At 35.9% G+C, this 19,868-nt stretch overlaps 1 protein-coding gene across 2 annotated transcripts in view; it reads right to left on the bottom strand.

Moving 5' to 3' along the window:
- Nucleotides 1-19,607, bottom strand: part of LOC128014836 (nipped-B-like protein A) — a 36,360-nt gene extending 16,753 nt beyond the window's left edge. Inside the window, exons 1-17 of one of the 2 annotated variants that reach the window (XM_052598505.1) lie at nucleotides 19,260-19,607; nucleotides 17,198-17,347; nucleotides 14,084-14,249; nucleotides 10,151-10,287; nucleotides 9,156-9,264; nucleotides 8,145-8,299; nucleotides 7,981-8,036; nucleotides 6,733-7,102; nucleotides 5,911-6,624; nucleotides 4,663-4,827; nucleotides 4,060-4,227; nucleotides 3,687-3,758; nucleotides 3,508-3,597; nucleotides 2,812-2,912; nucleotides 1,376-1,462; nucleotides 1,027-1,258; nucleotides 54-205 (exon numbers count right to left, since the gene is read on the bottom strand). In XM_052598505.1, coding sequence (XP_052454465.1) covers nucleotides 54-205; nucleotides 1,027-1,258; nucleotides 1,376-1,462; nucleotides 2,812-2,912; nucleotides 3,508-3,597; nucleotides 3,687-3,758; nucleotides 4,060-4,227; nucleotides 4,663-4,827; nucleotides 5,911-6,624; nucleotides 6,733-7,102; nucleotides 7,981-8,036; nucleotides 8,145-8,299; nucleotides 9,156-9,264; nucleotides 10,151-10,287; nucleotides 14,084-14,249; nucleotides 17,198-17,261 — 2,838 coding nt within the window. In that variant the 5' untranslated portion in view covers nucleotides 17,262-17,347; nucleotides 19,260-19,607. Of the gene's footprint in view, nucleotides 1-53; nucleotides 206-1,026; nucleotides 1,259-1,375; nucleotides 1,463-2,811; nucleotides 2,913-3,507; nucleotides 3,598-3,686; nucleotides 3,759-4,059; nucleotides 4,228-4,662; nucleotides 4,828-5,910; nucleotides 6,625-6,732; nucleotides 7,103-7,980; nucleotides 8,037-8,144; nucleotides 8,300-9,155; nucleotides 9,265-10,150; nucleotides 10,288-14,083; nucleotides 14,250-17,197; nucleotides 17,348-18,583; nucleotides 19,173-19,259 lie in introns of those variants that run through there. The other variant, XM_052598506.1, reaches the window with a different exon arrangement.
- Between the last annotated feature and the right edge of the window lie 261 nt (nucleotides 19,608-19,868).

The following is a 19,868-nucleotide window of genomic DNA, read 5'->3' as shown; positions in this document are numbered from 1 at the left end:
GCCAATAAACTATAGAGAGTATATACAAATACACTGCACCCATCAGTTCCTACCTGCAATATTGTGGTATCAGTCAACAGCTGAATTTCCAGCAGCTCGGAGATGTTGCTGACGACGTCACACACTTTGTTATAGAGCATGATGATGACTCTCTGCTTGGCGGTGGAGCACTTGGCTCGCTTTGCTTTGGAGCTCAGCAAGGAACCTGAAACCACACATGGTTCAAACCACATGAAAATGTTAGGAAGCAGTTCATTTACATTAACAAACTGTTGACATTTAATGTCATTTAATGTACTGGTGATTTACAACAATGGCATTATACTGGCAGTAAATATCAACGTAAAATGTGTTTAATAATTCTTATTATTAAATTTAGTTAATTTATAAAATATGTCATTTTAATAATCGATATAAACGTAAAAAAGAAAGATTTGAAGCTTAATCCATTTCTAAGAACTCTGTCAAACTGAACCAAAGTACTGTACTTGATTTTTATTTGTGATTGTATTTATACTCCTATTAATAAGATAAAACAATTCATGTAACATACTTATGTTTTTTACTTGAATGAAAAAAATTTTCTTCATACATTTGTCAAAAAATCATTCAGACATTAAATAAAAAAAAAAAAACCTTTTGTACCATGTATACACATCAGACTTGAACAGGCCTTCAGCAGAAATTAAGTGATTTTCAATAAAGGCCATAAACTGGCAGTAAATAGTATTAGCAAATTTATCAAATAAATTAAATATAATATTACCATCATCATCAATAAAAAAAATAACTAAAATATATATAAAATATTTATTACATTTTATTTGTCATTTTCATTAAGATGTAAAAGAATAGTACTAATATTTATTACTTTATTTTTACTTGGAGCTTTTTTAATTTGCCAAACAATTATTTCTTAATTTAGGTATTAAATACAGTTAACAGCTTTAGAACAAACTGTTAGTGAATATTCTATGATTTTGCATCATGTAAAAACAGCCCTTCAGCAGAAGCGAAGTCTCTCACCTCCTTTAGGGTCGACCCTGTAGACCGGATCATACTGCGGGTAAAGAGTGTTCTGCAGGTGGAACTTAGTGTACTGCAGAACTCTCTCGATCACGTCCTCAATGTACACGGCTTTGGGCATGTGTGATGATGTCATGATGTGCAGTGCTGTCAGACACGCATCCGCTGATTTGGTCACACGCTCCATGATGAGATCCCGCCAGAGACGCTCCTCGTCCTCTCCCTCGTTATCCTGATGAAGGGCAGAGAAAGACGACTGAGGAAAAGCACTGAACTACAAAGGCATCATTTGAAGTGTGAAAATATCACACGAAAAATCAACATGATTCAGGAACAAAGTGATGTTTACATGGTTCACGAGTGTAGAAAGATTGGCTCCATCCAGAATGTTCTTCTCCAGAATATTCAACAGTTTCACCAGTTTATCAGTAGGAATCTGGGCATTAGAGGAAACAACAAAAGAATATGAGGTATATAGATATGATATGAGACCTCTGTGCACTGCATAAATGTATTCAATACAAAACAGTTATAATAATACAAAAGATTTATACTTGTTATAAATGTTCTACTTTTGAACTGTTCATCAAAGCTTCAACCAAAATATTAAGCAGCAAATGTTTTCAACATTGATACTAAGAAGAAATGTTTCTTGAGCAGCACATCAGCATATTCGGGGTATCTGCATGATTATTAAAATCCTAAACGTTTTAAGACCGGCACAAATAAAATTAATACAATTTAAGTGGGGCTGAGCAATATCTATGGTAATATATTAAATTGTAAAATGACTGTAAAAAGCATGATTTACAGTTCAGGTTTTCACAAAAACAAAAAGTTTTATAAAATTATAAACTTCACATTTTAAACTTAAAAACATTTTTAAGAAAAGGTATGAGTCAAAAGCATAAATTATTCCGTTAATTTGAACAATTATCATCAATTATTATATTAATTTAATAACAAATATATCTTAGTGCCTTTTTAATTTCATAATGCCTTAATATTAGCTTCTTGTCAATCCACCGGTTCACTTTTACAACTGCATGTTTGCTGCGTAAAAACATGACTTCATTTTCACAAAGCAGTGCAGCACCTGACTTTGAAACTTCTTGTCCTCATTTTTATTTAATTTACAATTTAATAAACATGAGCCTTTGAATTGAATAAATTAAAGCCTTTTGAAGTTTAATCATCACACTAAGCCATATCACAATTCTTTTCTTTCTGTCCCCAAATGTAAGACCTTTGGAAATCATAATTAAGACTTTCTTGTATCAATTAAGATTATTTTCCTGAAACTTGATAACTAAATTTAATTTTAAGGGACATTTTAAGGACCCGGAAACCCTGATTTTATGTTTTCTGAAGGACCATGTGACTGCAGACTGGAGTAATGATGATGAAAATTAAGCTTTGCATCACAGGAATAAATTACACTTTAAAATACACTAAAACAGAAAACAATTATTTTCATTTGCAAATATGTCCACAATATGTCTGTTCTATCTGTATTGTTAAACAAATGAATGCAGCCTTGGTGATCATAAGAGACTTAAAAAAACAAATAAATAAAGAATAATAATACAGACCTCAAACTTTTATATTAATATAATGCATCTAAAGTACACTTAAACGGTTTAAAATTATCATAAAGATGGCATTTGGACTTTAAGATTTGGATATGGACTAGCCTAAAGTAAACCCACCATAACTGCAGTAGGATTTCACTGGTTTTTTAAACATCCAGATAAAAGGGGCAGTATTCAGTGATGTGTCTCTTACCCTGCAGGTGATGCCCATGGCTTTTATCTTAGCAGATTCACTGCCCAATTCACTTAGCTGCTGTTTCCCCAACAACAGCTCCTGAGGGATTTCATCGTCATCTGAGAACACACAAACACTTCATGATGACCTTAGTCAACAACTGAAACAGCTCAGTTTGAAACACAGATCTGCATCTTAAAAGAATTCAGCTGATTTGCAAAAAAGGCCTACTATTACCTACTTTGGTGAGGCTGAGTTTAAAAATATCAATGCAAACTTTCCATTACACCGTTTTTTTTTTCCCACCACAAAATAAGATAGAAGATTCTTATAAATGTGTATCAGCTTAACTGCACTTGTCAAAATAACAAAAGCAGTCAAATGTCAAGTTTTAATGCCAAAAAGTAGTATTCAAACTGTATAATTTAAATACAGCCTGCAAGGGAGTCAAGAAAGTGGAAATCAAGATTAGGCATATAACAATGTCTTCAGAATCATGATTAAAGGATAACAAGACTTATTCACCTTACAAATGGTTGTTGAAACAAAAAAATGCACATCATATTTTGTGAGAAATCTGACATGTTAGAGCAAAACAGACACTGTTTTTGGAATCAGCACCCCAAAATTGATAAACAAGTTTTGGGTTTCGTTGAGCAAACATGATATAGGGTAGTAATATCTATTAAAAGAGAGAGAGAGAGATTGTCCTACCCTGAGCATTAAAGTCCACATCCTCAAGATTCTCCAAGATGTTGTCAATACTCAATGAGAACCTCTTAAAAGTGGAAGAGTCCATCATTTCTTGGGGGGAAAAAAGAAATACAGTGATTTAATGAGCATCACTCTGACGGGGGGGAATTGAGAGCAATGAGGAAGGGGAGAGGGTTTACCTTCAGGTGTTAACTTGGGCTCATACGCTTTCCTCTTCTTCTGTTTCTCCTTCGTCTTTAGACGTCTTGCAACTGAAATAATCAAAATCTCTAGCTCAACCACTGATAAACTGTTTAAGCACATTTCAGAAAAATCTCAAATAATATGACGACACTATAGCAACTATAGTTTTGGAGCACAACTTTGATTTCATAATTAAATGCTCAGAGAAAATTATGTCATCATTACATCATTTACAGACCTTTTTGAATCTTTTACATTTTCGTTACCTGGTCTTATAGGTTTGCAATGACATGAGGGTGGGTAAATTATGACAATTTTCATTTTAAGGGAATAATTCATTTCATGGACTCTGAATAGTTTGCAGCTAACCGTCACTAAGGCTGGGAGGAGGTGAATCTTGATCAGAGTCGTCGTATCGGCTGCCTGATCCTCTACGTGCATCGTAGCTTCCTCTTCGGTGCTCTCCTGAACTCCTCTGGTCGCGCTCCTCAAACTCCCACGCTCTATCACGATCCTTCTTCTGACGTTTACGAGATGCTGGGGCAGAAAACAGAGCCCAAAAGTGTAAATACAGTTGTAAATAACTGAGGATTGATGAAGTATGCTTAATAAATTTCACATTTAATTGAATGTTTAATTGCAGTTTCTTTGTAATTAGCATTTTACATGAGTGAAACTTGTTTCAAAGTAAATCCTACACCATTTTATTCAGTGCATGGGGGCTGCAGTTTTATTGTTTTTTTTGTTTTTTGTAGTAGATATTAAATGGAAATCAGTCAACAAGTGTCCAGCATGCACATCATCTCAGTACTGTTTAAAAAGCATCCCAGGATGCACCTTGTGAACTAAGACGATGTCCAGTTAGGTTAGGATTCATAATGAAAAACTTGATTAATATTGCATCTGATTGACTAATTTGGTGTTCCTCTTTGTGTGAAGGCAGGCAGAAGTCATTACAGTGGTGCTACTCACAGAAGTCCTCGTCCTCTGAGCTGTCCTCTGCATATTTAGGCCTCTCATTGACAGTGCTGCGTTTGCGTTTGTTCATCTTCACCCGCTCACACAGAGGCATGGTGGACTCGATCTCTGCCAGCAGCTCAGGAGGAAGATCCTTCAGCACTGACGGGTCTATTCCACCTGTGCACAAAGACTTACATTACACTTTCACTGCTTACAGCACACAGGGTATGGATTACTTTCCTTTATATTATCAAAAGTAATTGAGATAACCCAAACAACTACTAATAAACTGAATAAATTTAGCATTTATACATTTTAAAAGCGTCCATTAGTTCTTTGTAGATGACAAAACGTGGGAATGATTTTGTTTTAAATTTAGCTTTTTTGTTTTTTTTGTTTGTTAGGTAATAAAATCGTATTTTCACATTTAGAACGAAAGCCAATTTTAAATTTAACTACTCTTGCATTCTTTTAACTATTCAATATTTACTTAACTAATACTGCCGGCAGATATCTGACAACAAACAGTTTTTTAGAAATAATAATAAATAAAAAAAATCTTAGAAAAATGTTGAATAAATAAGTTCAAAAGCATGATAGGTTTTATTGTAGAATAAAATGGTTTGGCATTATAGTGTGATAGTGACCATTGTTGTTAATGTTACAATAATAACATTAATTGAAAAATCTGAAATAAAATTCAAATACTGGATGAAAAAACAAAACTTCAACAAACATTAGATATTATGCCTTGCCCTCTAACTGAAATAAAACAAGTTTAAGGACTTACATAGCTAACTGAAACAAAAAATCTAAAATAAAGCTATAAATAAAAAAAATAAATTAAAAAAAGATAATAAAAAAAAAAAAAAATGACAAAAGCACATAAAATGCTAAAACAAGCAAAAATATAAAATGAAAAGCAGAATTATAATTACACTAATTATTTAATAGAACTTTAATAAAAAAAAAAAAACATCATTTAACATTAATATTATTACTCTTCTTCCTTTCGTATTGTATAACTCTAACCCATCACACATAAATCTGGCATTATAAATGAGACCATTTCAAAACTTGAGCGACATCCATTTCAAAGCATAAAAAAAGGCCAAAGTGGTAACAGTTCAGCTCTTACCAGCTGGAAAACCCAAGAAACCTTTAGCATAACAATTCGAAAGCAAAAACCATTGTGATGTTCTCAGAGCAGGAAACCGTCATTCTAACTGAAGAGAACAAAGATAAAAGGAGTTCCCCTACCTTTCCCAGATCTCCCAGAGGAGAGCCTGTTCTTGCCAGACTTGGAGCCGCGCGAATCTCTCTCCCTAATGAGCCTTTGCACTTCATCGAAGGAGAGCTTCTGCAGAACGACCACAGGCTTGACAGTCTTCTTCATGTCCATCTCAGGTTCCAGTCTCTCCAGCCGCACACACGGTTGCTTCCAGCCTTCTGGAATATCTCCTCCTCCGAGATCTTTCCTGATTTTGGGAATGGTGAAGTTATTAAGCACTCCTGAACTGGTGTTTCCACCCAGCATGAACGGAGGAAGCTCTACTGGTTTACTCCCCGACTGAGCCGCATGCTGCGTGCTGGCATCACCATGCCGAACCTCGGATCTATGCTTCTGCCGCGGGGTATCAGGCTGATGCCGGTGTTCTGGAGCGTGGTCATGCTTGTGTTTGAGGGCTTTTGGGGTGACGCCCTCCTGCGGCTCCTGAGGCCAGCGCTGAGCCTCGCTGGCGGGGATGGGCATGCCCATGTAGGTGTCCTCCACTCTGCCCGCTTGCTCCAAGCTCACTTGCAGGCCTGGGCGGCTGGCGCTGGTGCCTGCGGCGCTGGCCTCTTGAGGGGCGAGCCTGTGCCCTGCGTTAGCCCCTCCTCCTCCACCTGGAGCCCCAGAGCCTGAACCAGCTGTGCCAGCTGCGCCAGGCTCCTGAGGGTGAGAGTCCTGTTTGCGCTTCTTCAAAGGCTTATCTACAGAGAGAGAGAGAGAGATCATAATTACCTGTATGTATTGTACATTTATCAGTCAAGTGCACCTTTCAGCTTTGGAGATGTATTTACCGACGTCCTGCCTCGTACCTTTATCCTGCACCTCTTTAGCACCACGCTCTGTTTCCAAGGCCGCTTCACTTTCCATCCTTTCTATTGCAGCAAGAGCCTCTACAAGTTCTCCTTCTGGATCCGAACCGGGGTACATCCCCCCAAGATCCACCTCTGCTGGCCTGGCTCGTGACTGTCTCAGGATCAGCTTAGTGGGGTCTTTTGACGGCGAGCCTACAATATCATACACTGCAGCCTTATCAGCAGAGTCCCGCTCGCCCTCGTTGGGCTTCAGACCGCGCTGCTTGTCCGGGGAGCCCAGATGCAGTTCTTGAGCCCCATCACAAGGAGGAGTGTAAGGTGGAGATGACTGTAGTATGTGAGACGTGAAACCCGCCCTCATCTGATCCTAATTGTTTTCAGAGAAATACATAGTTAGAACAGCTTTTTAAAAAGTTACTTTTATATAAAGAAAAGCAGTCAACCAATTTAGATTTTTTTTATAGCCAGTATATGTATAAAATGTAGTAAAAAAAAATACATAAGGTTAAAATATATTTCAAATACAGTAGAAAAGTATAGTAAGAATATGTGCATAGCAATTGCTGATAATATTTATTATATACTTACATAAATATTTATTAAATTAGAAATAATAAAAAAAAAAAAATTCTGAACCAGAATTATTTTTTTGTAAATTAAACCGATCAATTTAGATGGCAACTTTGTGATTGTTTAATCTTATTATAGAATTACTGAATTTTTACCAACAGTACACTCTGGTAAGTCTGAGTGCACAGTAAATAAAATTTTTTTGTAATTTGTCAATATAAAGCGGATCTATATTATAGTAAAAATAACTACATAACTGCTTAAATTATATTTATTTTACTAAAGTAATTTTAAAACGATTAGAATTTAGATGGCAACTTAATGATTCTAACTAACAGTATGTTTAAATTTGTAAAAATGTGAATAAACAGGAAGTAAACATTTTAACAGTGCACTTAGTACAATCTTGTAAGTCTATGCATGCTGGGAATCATATTTTTGTCAAATAAAGACAAGTACGTACCAATTTTACATACAGCACGCAGTAAACATGACTTTAAATTATATAAATTCATACTTGTTGAATGCTGATGGTAGATGAGAAAGTATTGTAGCATTTGCTAATTACTAATAACAAATTAAATGCTTTCTATTTGCGCTGTCAAAATAAAAGTCCCATGCTGTCCCTAAAGTCTATGTTGCTTGACTATTAATGCAGAACAGACTTTTACATACCTTATTCTCGTGAACATTTCTCATGCCTCCTGGAATCATCGGGCTTGCTACTGAACCTGGGAAAAACAGAATGAAAGTCCAAATGAGCCAGAGAACTGAGAAAGCTGTCTATCAATGGAAGAGCTTCGGTACAGATCTGCCTATGTGTGCGTCTTCATGCAGACCTTGCTGTAGGTGCTGGTGTTGACTGTATGCTGGAGGGTGTGGGTACTGTCTGTAGCTGGTCGCAGGGCTCTGAGGGGCATAAGGGCTGGGCACTGGGCTGCTCTGCTGAGGCAAAAACCGTCCACCAGAACCAGACTGTCCTGGCACAAAACGCCTAGCATAAGAAAAAGGAAGGGACATGGTCAACAAAGAATTTTTACTAAGTCTACATGCCAACACTGATTCATAAAAAAAAAAAAAAAAAAAAATGAACATCAAGCTATTTATTTGAAATGTTTTTATTAGGAAGAAAACTAAATTTTAAAATATATTAAAAAAGAAAACAGTTATTTTAAATTGCACTGTGTTTTTTATTAAATACAAGCAGCCTTGGTGAGAATAAAAGACGTCTTTAAAAAATTTCATTGTATGCATAGTTTGTTCAGACCTCAAATAAAATGCCACACAAAGTGGATATCATGTGTTTCAGTTATCAAATTATTTATTAAAAGAAAATATTCTTCATCACAAGAAAGAAAATGAAAGTGTAGCAAATAAAATATATAATTATAAAACTGTTTTATGTCAACATAGGTTTGCACGGTTTGGGGGAAGAAATCTAATTGGGATTTTTCTTATAAAAATTGCAATTGGGAATTAAAATTCAATTTAAAAAAAAAATCGAATAATAATCATAATAAAAATTATAAATACCTCTAATAATTACGATTATAATAATTTAAAAAAAAAGGTTTAACTCAAACTTTAAACAATCAAGCTTTTATTTTATGTGTAAACCACAGAGGGTCCTTTAATTTTCTATTTTGTTGATTATAGCTGGTTTAAAAGTGCCCCTCATTGCATGTCCAGGAAGATGGCTGGGGCAAAACCCAAACTCGGAGCACATGATGGCTTTAATTGTAAATAACAGCAGTTGTTGGTTAGCTTCGTACAATTAAAACAAACTAAACATGACACAAATAATAATCAGAAGTTAGTCCACATAAAAACTTAATTAGAGGCCGGCTCACCCAGAGGGGCTGTGGGACATAGGGGACTGGTAATTGGCAGAGGCTGGACTTCCCTGCATTGAGCCATGTGTGATTTTATACGGCGGTGCCATTGACTGCTGACTTATACCTGGGAAATACAAGAATGTGAACAACAGTCTGGATGAGAAACAACACAGGCAGAAAAGCAACTATAAGAACATTTTAAAAAGCTAAAAAGACTGTCAAGGGTCCAATGAGCCAGATAAAACCATTACTTTGCTACTATCAAGGAAAATAGTAAATAATGAAATAATACAGTCAAAAGGTACTTACAATGAAGTTACAAAACTTTAAATAATAAATATTTATTAAATAGACATTAAATATTTATATAATAAATTATATTTTTTAATAAATATTTTTTATTATTATTCTTTCATTCATTTTAATGTGCCAATTCCATCACCACATGTTCAAATAATGTATGTTGTCCAAAAGTTTTCTATTTATTTTTAGGCACAAACGGGGCTATTTTTTAATTTGATGTGCTATGCAATAATACTCTAAATTCACACTACACATGTTCTGTCACAACATCAGTTTGTATTGTTTTGTGATGTTGTTAATGTAATGCAGACTTTGCAAAGAGGCTTTTGCTGAAGAATGGTGCAGTGGCATCTGAATTAGACGTGGAAAACATCTCCATTTTACATGCTTTTCATATTACCATGAAACTTATTTTTCGACATACATAACTTAAAACAAAATCAAATGATTTATTTCTCCATACCACAGATTATGTGGTAACCTGACAGCAAACTAGCAACCCAAAAGTTAGCATTGTTGCAAGTGCAATCTGTTAAGCTTGTAGTATTAGCGTTCCTGTGGCTCACTGGTAGAGCATTGCGTTAGAAGCAGAAGATTGTGGGTTTGATTCCCAGGGAACACATGTTAGGTAAAAAATGTTTTGCATAAATCATTAAATGTACAAATGTAATGTATTCGTTTCCCTACATGCTCGGATTGACTCTTACCCGCCTGGTCCGCATACTGGGGAATGCTGGGCGCGGTCTTATTCCTGAAGATGCTGGGGTTCCTAGACACCAAAAGCTGCAGCAGAACTGGTACATCTCCCTCCAACTCATCACTGCCAAGGCTGTCCTTCAGCTCTCTGTGAAAAACATATCCGAATTTAATTTACTTTATAACACCAGAATTTCTGATAATTTGGCTGTGCACTTAAACTGTGCTATGAACTAGAGGATATTAAACTGCAAAAGTCTATGTCTGCATGTGTGAATGAGTGGCAGTTTTGTCTACTACACATTCTTGATGCTTGTGGTGTTTTTAAGCATCTGTCATCTAATTTGAAGACATCAGCATTTCACCATTTAGTTTGATCAAACAGAATCTCAAAGGTCTCCACTACAACCCATTAAAATTAACATCTGGTTTAACTTGAAGAAATTATGACAATTATATAACTACTGTACATGCTGAATGTACTTTTTAAAGGAATATAAAAAAAAGTTTGTCCATGTTTTCCTTTAAAATATAAATCTATTTTGAGCAGCACTTTTAACTGACCTAACATTAAGCCCCACCCCTCAAACACAGATGAGCTAATGACAGTTGAGTATAAGTTGCATGGGGAGCAGAACTCGGAAACCTGTAGGTTTCAGAGCCATAGAGAAACATTGGAAAATTCGAAGCTTTCATTGGTTTGATGGTGTTTATGCTACAAAAATGGAAAAACAATGTGCTTGTGGACTTGTAACACTTTTTCCAGGTATCCTGAGAGGATGGGCAATAAAATGTATTTTATTACATTTCCTAAACCCACAGCAAAATGTACCTAAGCATTCACCCCAAATCCCAATGAAGACAAAAACATTCATTTCCTAGTTATCATACTTTCATTAAGTAACAATTTTCATCTGCTCAAGCAGAACATTAATGTAATCTTGCATTTCAGTTATATTACAAACCTAAATAGCAAACTGTTCTCACATCATGTACAGTGCTAGTCAAAAACACAAATGAAGGTCTACATTTCAGTGCCTCTCCATATTAAACTGGTTAAAATGTACATTCATTTAATCATACCCTGCGATACATGAACACTGTTAATCCTGCATGTTGTCATCCGGAATCAAACGTGCATTAATAGTTTTATGCATTCATTTGATTTGCACCATTTTGGATATTTATATTTATTTATCATAAAACACAATTTCTGAAAAATTAAAAATTTAATTGGGTCAAGTTGTTTTATTATGCAATTATAAAGTAATTCAAGATTTAGGAGTACAATTAATGGTTCAATAGACTATTGTCTTCAGAAAATGTTTTTTGTTATACTGGTTGAAAGTCTCTTCACGTCCCGATAGCAATCATTAAGTTAAGTGGTTTAAATTTTCTTATCTCGATTTCGGTGCCTCATTTCAGTGCCTCTTAAATGCCTGAGCGATTTGAATTATTTGTCCTGGTTCTCCGAAATGTACACAAGAAGCATGGGCGTCACTAGGCTTTTTTATCAGGGATATAGCATTTGACTCCATAAATTCCGTAAATTTCATCATGATATACATTTATTAACCCCTTTGCGTGCAAACATCGCTGACGGCCCCAGTTTATTATTGTTTCACTTTCACAGCACATTAAACATCACTGTCTTACTTCATCTGGACAAACTGTGCATCAATGGAAAGTTTAAAGACTCAAGCTTCGATATTTGACCAATATTTTGATAAAACATTGTTGCAGTGACAGATTTGTGAGTGATTTATGTCAGGAGTGCAAAATAATAAATCCGTATTATGCCACATTTTGAATAGAAATTCACAACTCACTCATATTCAGTCACGTCAAGAGCGGTTTATTTGTGTTCACATAGACTCACTGAACAGCGTCAATAAGGATTTACAGACCAAAGATGCATATCTGCGGAGATATATGGATATATTTACTGATGTTTACTTCATATTTCTTCAGACAGAATCGTCATTTCTATTCATTTTCCACGGATTTACGCGATCAGATGATAAACAGCCTCTCCCAGCGATCTGTGTGTGCGTGCAGTAGTCACAGCTCGTGCGGTGTGTGACTCAGACTCTGATTGGGTCTTTCAAACGTCAATCTTAGAGTTTCATATCTGGACACCGCCCCATCGTGTCACATGCTTCCTGCACACTTCCTGGTAGTTATATGGCCAAAACAACACTGAAACACCTCTGTACACACGAAATATCCGAATAATAAACCCGCGATTACGATAGTAAAGCTTGGTATGAGAATTTCTTGAGATCTGGGGCGTTTTTATAAAAAAAAATCGAAAATGTACATCGGAAATGCTAACTTGTGCAGCGATGAAAAAGGCTACAAATAACATTTTTACAACAGTAAACGACCAAATTCCACCCCTGATCGCTAAAGGAAGTTATTATAAACACTCGATCGGGGTTTAAAGTGAGTTTTGAGTAAAAGTGTACTAATAATTTCATAAATTGTCAGATGTAGCTTGATGCTAACGTTAGCACCAATGCTACTAATAGCAGGTGCTTTTCTTCTTCATAATGCATTTTTGTCTCAATAATTCACGTAAGGTCGTAAGAAAATGTTTTGTTGTATTTTTATAGTAAGACTTTTGATAAATAAGGGCTAAATGCAAAGAGAGACTGAAGTGAGATCGCTGCTTTGTTGCTTTGTAAAGCCTGAAAAACCACAATCAAGGCTAATAAAGGTGGAATAAAAACAAAAGAATAATGCGGATAATGTGTCATACTTGGCGGAGGTGTGAAAGAACCGTTTGGTGAGAACAATACAATCATGATTCGGGCAGTTTTCTACAGTGAAACATACACAAAGAGCACAGGAGAGTTTACATGTGAGATCTTACAGAGATGACAAGTGCCATAAATCAATCTGATTAGCCTTCTCTAAAAACACACATGACATGGCCTTAGAAAATATTTCATAAAATTCACAGTTTTACAGATTCGATTATGAAATTTTTTATGAAGTCTTGGAAGACTTGTGGCCTTAGCTACACTGTGTTTTCAAACTCATTTCCTACATCAACATTTTTTTAAATACATTTAAAACATATGTTTTTAATATTTTTATTTTTGTTTTTATGTTTGAGCTTATATATCTCTATTATCATAACAGTCTGAGTGATTCTGATTCCTGAACAGTAAACTTTAAAGTGTCAGCTTTGTGAACAAAGGTTGATTATGTATCTAGTCAGAAAGAATCATGAGCAGAAACCTTTTTATTTTGGGTATGTAATTTCGGTCTCCATGCCAAAAAAGGGGGGTTACTAGTAAGGGGTTAACCTTAGAGTAAGGGAAGCTTGGGAATGAAAGCATCCAAGGAGCGTGTGAATGCTATGGATTTATTTTAAATCTTTTTAATGTTCTTTAAATGTTATCGGTTTTAGGCTTTTTTTTTTTTTTTTTTTTTTAATAGAAGTATAGATTCAGGCACCGGTACCATTTTAAAAGTATAGAATCGATACCCTACCCTAATGTTCATTGCTCCCTACTCCCTGAGCAAGGGTTTACTTCACTTGGGAACATGGACTGGAATTGGGAGCAACTGATGTGGCCTATTGTAGTAATGTTGTTTCTGGCATTCTGGTCTGTGATGAGCATAAATGCATTTAAGGGGGCGTGGCTTTGGACAGCAATTGCAGGGAGGGTAGGATGTTCGCTTTCAGTGCAAAGGCTAATGTTAGCATTTTCCAAGATTTCCTATTGCACCTTTAATTAGACATTTTTTGATTATTAAAATTTAATTAAACCATTAAAACAGAATCCAGAAAAATGAAAACATGGTGTTTGAAAAAAATTAAATAAAACTGGTTTTATGGGGCATAGACCTGCACATGCAGAGAGTTAGATTTGGACAGAGCAGGCATACAGAGGAGTGGTGCATGTAAAGGGCAAACGTAAGCAGAAACTCACATGTGCTCCGTGGAGACCTGGCTGAGGCCATTGGCGAGCTGAGAGACCAGAGTTTCATCCCGGCAGTCCATCAGATGGGCCACTTCCTCAGCTACATGGCTGCTGTACAGCAGGCTCTTAGTGGTGGTGCCCGGTAAAGGGGAGGGCAGGGGCAGCTGGTTCAACACTGTACATACAAACAGAGTGTGGCAAAGCTTTCTTAATAACAAGAAGACCCAGGGTGGAAATCTAACAACCTAAATTGTAGCTAGTGATGTTCTGACTAATATCCCTAAAATATTATCTTCAGACATAATTCAGAGTTCAAGAAAGCAATTTCTTATAAGCTAAATCTGAGCAAAATAACTTTATTTAAAAAACTGCAATTCTTTTTAACTTTCTATTCAAAGAATCCTGGAAAAAAAGCATCATGGTTTGCATAAAACTATTAAAGCAGCACAACTGTTTTTTTTTTTTGTTTTTTTGTTTTTTATAATAAACAGGCAAACAATTAAACTAATTGTGGCCTTTTTCTTAGGATTACACTGCATTAAACAACACCAAAGTAACATTTAATCATTAGACAAAATCAACCTATCGTATACATTTAAAACAAAATTCATAAAGACTAACAGAATATCATTTTAGTATGAATATTATTAATTATTATACACTGTATTATTATGTAGTATGAGTTAAGTGTTAAAACATAAAATATAAAAATGCAGTCATTTATGCTGGAAATCAGTGGTTTTTAAATGTACTGTATCATTTCTGGACAATAACCAAAAGAAAATCCTTAAATAACAAATTCATTTACTTAAAATAATGTTGAAAAGTATGCCCAAAGTATGGGATCTGCAAGATTTTATTGCTTTCAGCAAGGATGCTCTGATTGATCAAGAGACAGTATAAAATGCTACATATATATATATATATATATATATATATATATATATATAGATAGATAGATAGATTTATATTTATAAAGTCACCCTTTTATATTTAAAAAAGTCACCCTTTAGTGACTTTTTTTCCAAAAAAACACCTAGCAACAAATCTATCAACTTCTTGAACAAACCTCATTTAGTTTCTGAGACTGTCCGGTACTGGCGCACAAGCGCGAGGTCTTGTTTTGCCAGCATACAGACACCCCTCTCTGCGTCTGCTCTGTTCAGCAAGCTCCTGACAGCAGCAGCGCTTTCAGTTAAAAAAAGATATTCTGTCGCTTCTAGCTTGTACATGCAAATTAATAGCCGACATCACAGCACAGCCATTGTCTTTAGCTTAAGTGTTTTTGATTTCATTATACAATGTCCCGATTATGAATCAAGATTTTTGCGCAGATTAACATCTTAATGGGCTGCGTTTCAGTCACTATTTCATATTTATCCTTTTGTCTGACAACAGAAACAGTAAATCAGTGAAAACTGTTTTATTGACAATTTGGCTGCTATGAAATACAGATTGTGAGCTCAGAGAGGCAAACAAATATAAAAGGCAATATGAAGCAATGACATTGTGAACATGCTAATTAGCATAGACATCACTAGACATCATCTAGTGTCACTAGACATCATCTAGTGACATTTAAAAAAATTAATTGGGCATTAGCTACTTTCAGTTCAAAGAAGTTGGCAACACTGTAGAGTAGTGTCATTTTACCAGCATTGCCCAGTTCAGTTGAACTACACCACGTTACAGAACAGTAGCACTACTATTTTTATTTTTTTTTTATATATAACTCCGACTGAATTCGTTGCTAGGATGCTTCGAGGGTGAGTGAAACTCAAGAAAATGCTGAGAAATGTGCAGTGCCATATATTTTCAGTTCGTATTTTTGAGATGCAAATGCCATTTCAGGCCAATAATTTTTGGCAGCCAAAACTTTGGTGCACCCCTATGATGCTGTATAAAAAAAATTAAGAAAATAAAACAAACTCGATATAAGTTGATTTTGAACAATTTATAAACCGTTTAGAACAGATCTATCATAAGCTTTCAAGTATTATAGAAACCACAAGTGTGATTTTAACTTAACGTTACGAGGAGGTGAAGAACTATGCTACCCATATTCCTAGTACAGCCCGACCGATATATCATTTCGCTGATTTTATTGGCTGATATGAGCCTGTCGCAGATATGTTTTTTTTTTTTTACACAGTTTGTCCATCAGAGCAGGCTCCATTGTTTGCTCCTGATGACTGTATGGAAGCAGTTTAAGTTTATTAGCTTCAGCTTAAGTCTGAATACCACTGAAACTCTGAACAGCCATATTGCGGTAAAGGCACAGCAGATCTGCACCGGGAAAAAATAAAATTAAATAAATAAATAAAATAAAATCACAATTTCCACCTTTTCTAGAAAGTTTCTCCTGTGTTTGAAGACAGAGAGCGTGGGAGAGTGTCCAAACTTTTTACTGGCACTGTACTATAATATACACAAAGAATATCGGCCTATATATCGATGTCCTTTTTTACTCCTTAATATCGGTATCGTTACTATATTTTTAGGCTCTAATTCCTATCCATATAACAGTGCCACCAATGCAAAGACATCACTGTTATTAGACAGGTCCCTCTACAAGCTAAAATATCGTTTAAAAAAATACATAAGAATTTTTCATTTTTCTGTTGTGAGATATGAGGTTGTTAATCTATGGTATATGCTTTAGCTGAAGCCCATAAAGTATCACAAATTATGTAATCGAGTCAGTCTACCTTAATACTTAAATATTTGCATATATATGAATAATTTGCAATAAACCAAAAATATGTTGTATGATTTGTGTGTAAATACGTTTCTATAATCATTCTTTAAATGAATAGTTTTCTATTTCTCCATTGATTTTAATTTGATTATCATTTGCAATTTTTTATGCGATTGTAGCTCCTAACCTCACTAAAGCCTTTATGTCACAGTCTTGAACCTTTGCTGCTTTGCCCAATTTTCAAATATATCTTGCTCTAAATCAAGGTTTATAAAGTTGTGATTATGTTAGGTTAGCTCACGGCTTATAACGTTTTAACAAAAACCTTTTTAAAATCCCAATGGGAAGGATGAATAGAAAAAAATACTTCTAGAAATAATGCAGCTGAAAATGTGAATGAGGAGTAGTGTGATGAGTGTACTTACAGTCAGTGAGACCAGCGATCCCAGCAAGGGATGTGATGGGCACATGTGGCATGTCCCCATTCATACTGACGGCTGGGCACAGAAGTCTTACGCACACAGAGTTCCAAAGAGATATTTATACACTGACCATCCCTCACATCCCACTCAATCCTAGGGGAGGAAAAAAAAGTGTTTGAATGAGGTTGTGACATAGGATGTTGTTTAACATGCTTCGTTTGTTTGTTATGGAGTCTTAACAACAATATTGTGAATAGACCAACATAAATCATGCCCTTGCACCAAAACAAACACTACACTTCTAGGAAAAATCCACTCAGACGTACTCTCTGTAACAGGTGTATTGATTTCCGTGTACACTAACTGCCACATAGAGGAGCATTAAGTGAGACCCATAACATCTACAACAGTGCAGATAGCCTGATGGACACACCCACTCTGGACAGACAGAGGATGGACCATGGACACACAGCCTTCATAAGATATGCAAACCCAACCCTGTCTCTCTCAGGGGACCAATGACAGCTGGAAGATGGTAAGCAGTGCATAGTAAGCACAAAAGAGCAGATGCAAAGAAGCAGACCTCAAAAAAATCAAACAAGAGCACATTTTACACACATTCAAAACAACATACTGCATCATTGCTCAGAAGACAACACATAAGCAGTGTGTATTTGTTTTTATATGCATTTTCAATTATTAAAAAATCTTCTGACATCAAAATAAAATTCTGCATACATTTCCGCATCCGGGCTATTTAATGCATATTAATATTCATGTACAATTTGCATATGAAACTGCATTCGAAAGGTAAACACTCCAGCGATGAGCTCTGACGGTCAAATAACTGATGCCAGCCGGTCTATTTCTGTTGCACTGGCCCTTTAAATACCAATACTTCACTTATTTATATTCATGAAACCATTCCCATCACTTGCGTGTAGGTTTTATGACAACAACTCAGAAGCCACATTCACATAATGCATTTTTTCATAATCAAATCTAGTTAGAATTTAAAATCCAACAATTAAGGAACGACTTCAATATCTACATCAATAACACGTTTAAATTTATTACTTAGTGAAAACATGGTGAAAGCGACTTTCAATTGGTCAAGTTCTGAATGCAATTATCTGCCCAATTTATAATATTATTGTCTAAATCGTTAATGCAAATTGCTATTAAAGGATGTGGCAAGTCATACAATAAAGTAAAGCAACACATCTGTGCAAACGGGGTAACACAAAATGATCAAAAACACAAGTGTTGACAAGTCGATCACCAGAGAGAGGAACCATTCATCCTCAAAGCGTTTCACTGACGTTTATTCAGACTCAAAACATGGCTAACACAGCAAAGTTATGAACACCAGAGATTGTAAATATTTACCATAACAAGCATTCAAGCCGCTTGTGGGTAATCGAGAGACGCTTAGGTGTTATTTCGACTATTAGCAAAGCGTTAGCTCGGAACTTAATAGATTCCTTGCAGTGACTCGCTAATTAGCATTGCTCTAATCTGATATGTGAATTCTTACAGGAACCTGAGTCGCTTGCGTTCCTATTTATTTAACTAACAAATTTAGTTATCTTACATACAATTTTCTGTAAACAGTTCAGTCATTTAGTCTGACTAAACGTTAGCCGCCGCTATGCTAAACGCTCGCGAAAGCTAGTTCGGCTACGCACATCTTTCTATCTTCGTTCGCGAACAAAAAAAAAAACACTTTTCGCTTTCCACCGTCCTCTCCTCTCACTGTGCGTCAGGCGACGAACCGTTTTCGGTCTGTGTACAACATATCTGTGTATAATCCGTTTGAGTTCCCACACAAAAACATTCGTCCGTGTTTGTGTCGTGAGGCCTCAGCGAGCTCCCCAGAAGCCTCGGACTCTACGCGCGAGCTCGACGCCGGGTCACGCGCTTCCCGCCACGGGGGCGCGCCGCAGGAGAGCGACTAAGCAGAGCCGTTACGACGTTGGTCTCCTCAGAGCCGCTCCGTCGAGGAAAAAACGAAATGTGGTAACGGAACGCGAAGACGGAAATTGTGACCGGGATTCATATTTACCTTAGCTTGGGGTAACTTCAAAGAAGAAAAAATAAGGGGACTGTTGGGATGAGAGGTTGGTTGTCGGTCTGCTGTGAGTCTCTGGCTCCCCCTTTCTGCTATAAACAGATCAGCGCGAGCTAGCGGGGTCTGATTAGCCGAGCCAGCTAACAACAAGTCAACTCTATCTTTATCCGGGGTGGGGGAGGTCAGGCTTTCTCTCATCACACTTTAAATATATTTATTAATTGAACCGAGTTTAATTCAGCTCCTCTTTAACTTAACACATCGCCTCAATGTTCGCAAAACATATTTGCTCACGTCTTTGTTTGCCAACAAAAGCCTCACAACTGACGCTTTGTCGCTAGTCAGAGGGAATTGTAGGTTGACCGGAAACACAAATAACGTTATTATTTTCCAGTCTTTTTTTTCTTTTAATTTTTTACATCAGGTTACGAACAACACGTACAACAAAATTCTTGAGCGATTAAAGTCTTCTTTTTTAAGATATATATATATATATATATATATATATATATATATATATATATATATATAGTTTTTTTTTTTTATTAGTTGGCATCGTCATCATTACACATCATGTAATAGTGTTATTCACAATATTATTTA

Source organism: Carassius gibelio, chromosome A5 (genome assembly GCF_023724105.1).
Source record: "Carassius gibelio isolate Cgi1373 ecotype wild population from Czech Republic chromosome A5, carGib1.2-hapl.c, whole genome shotgun sequence".
Classification (NCBI taxonomy): domain Eukaryota; kingdom Metazoa; phylum Chordata; class Actinopteri; order Cypriniformes; family Cyprinidae; genus Carassius; species Carassius gibelio.
This window is presented reverse-complemented; position numbering and strand designations above follow the sequence as displayed.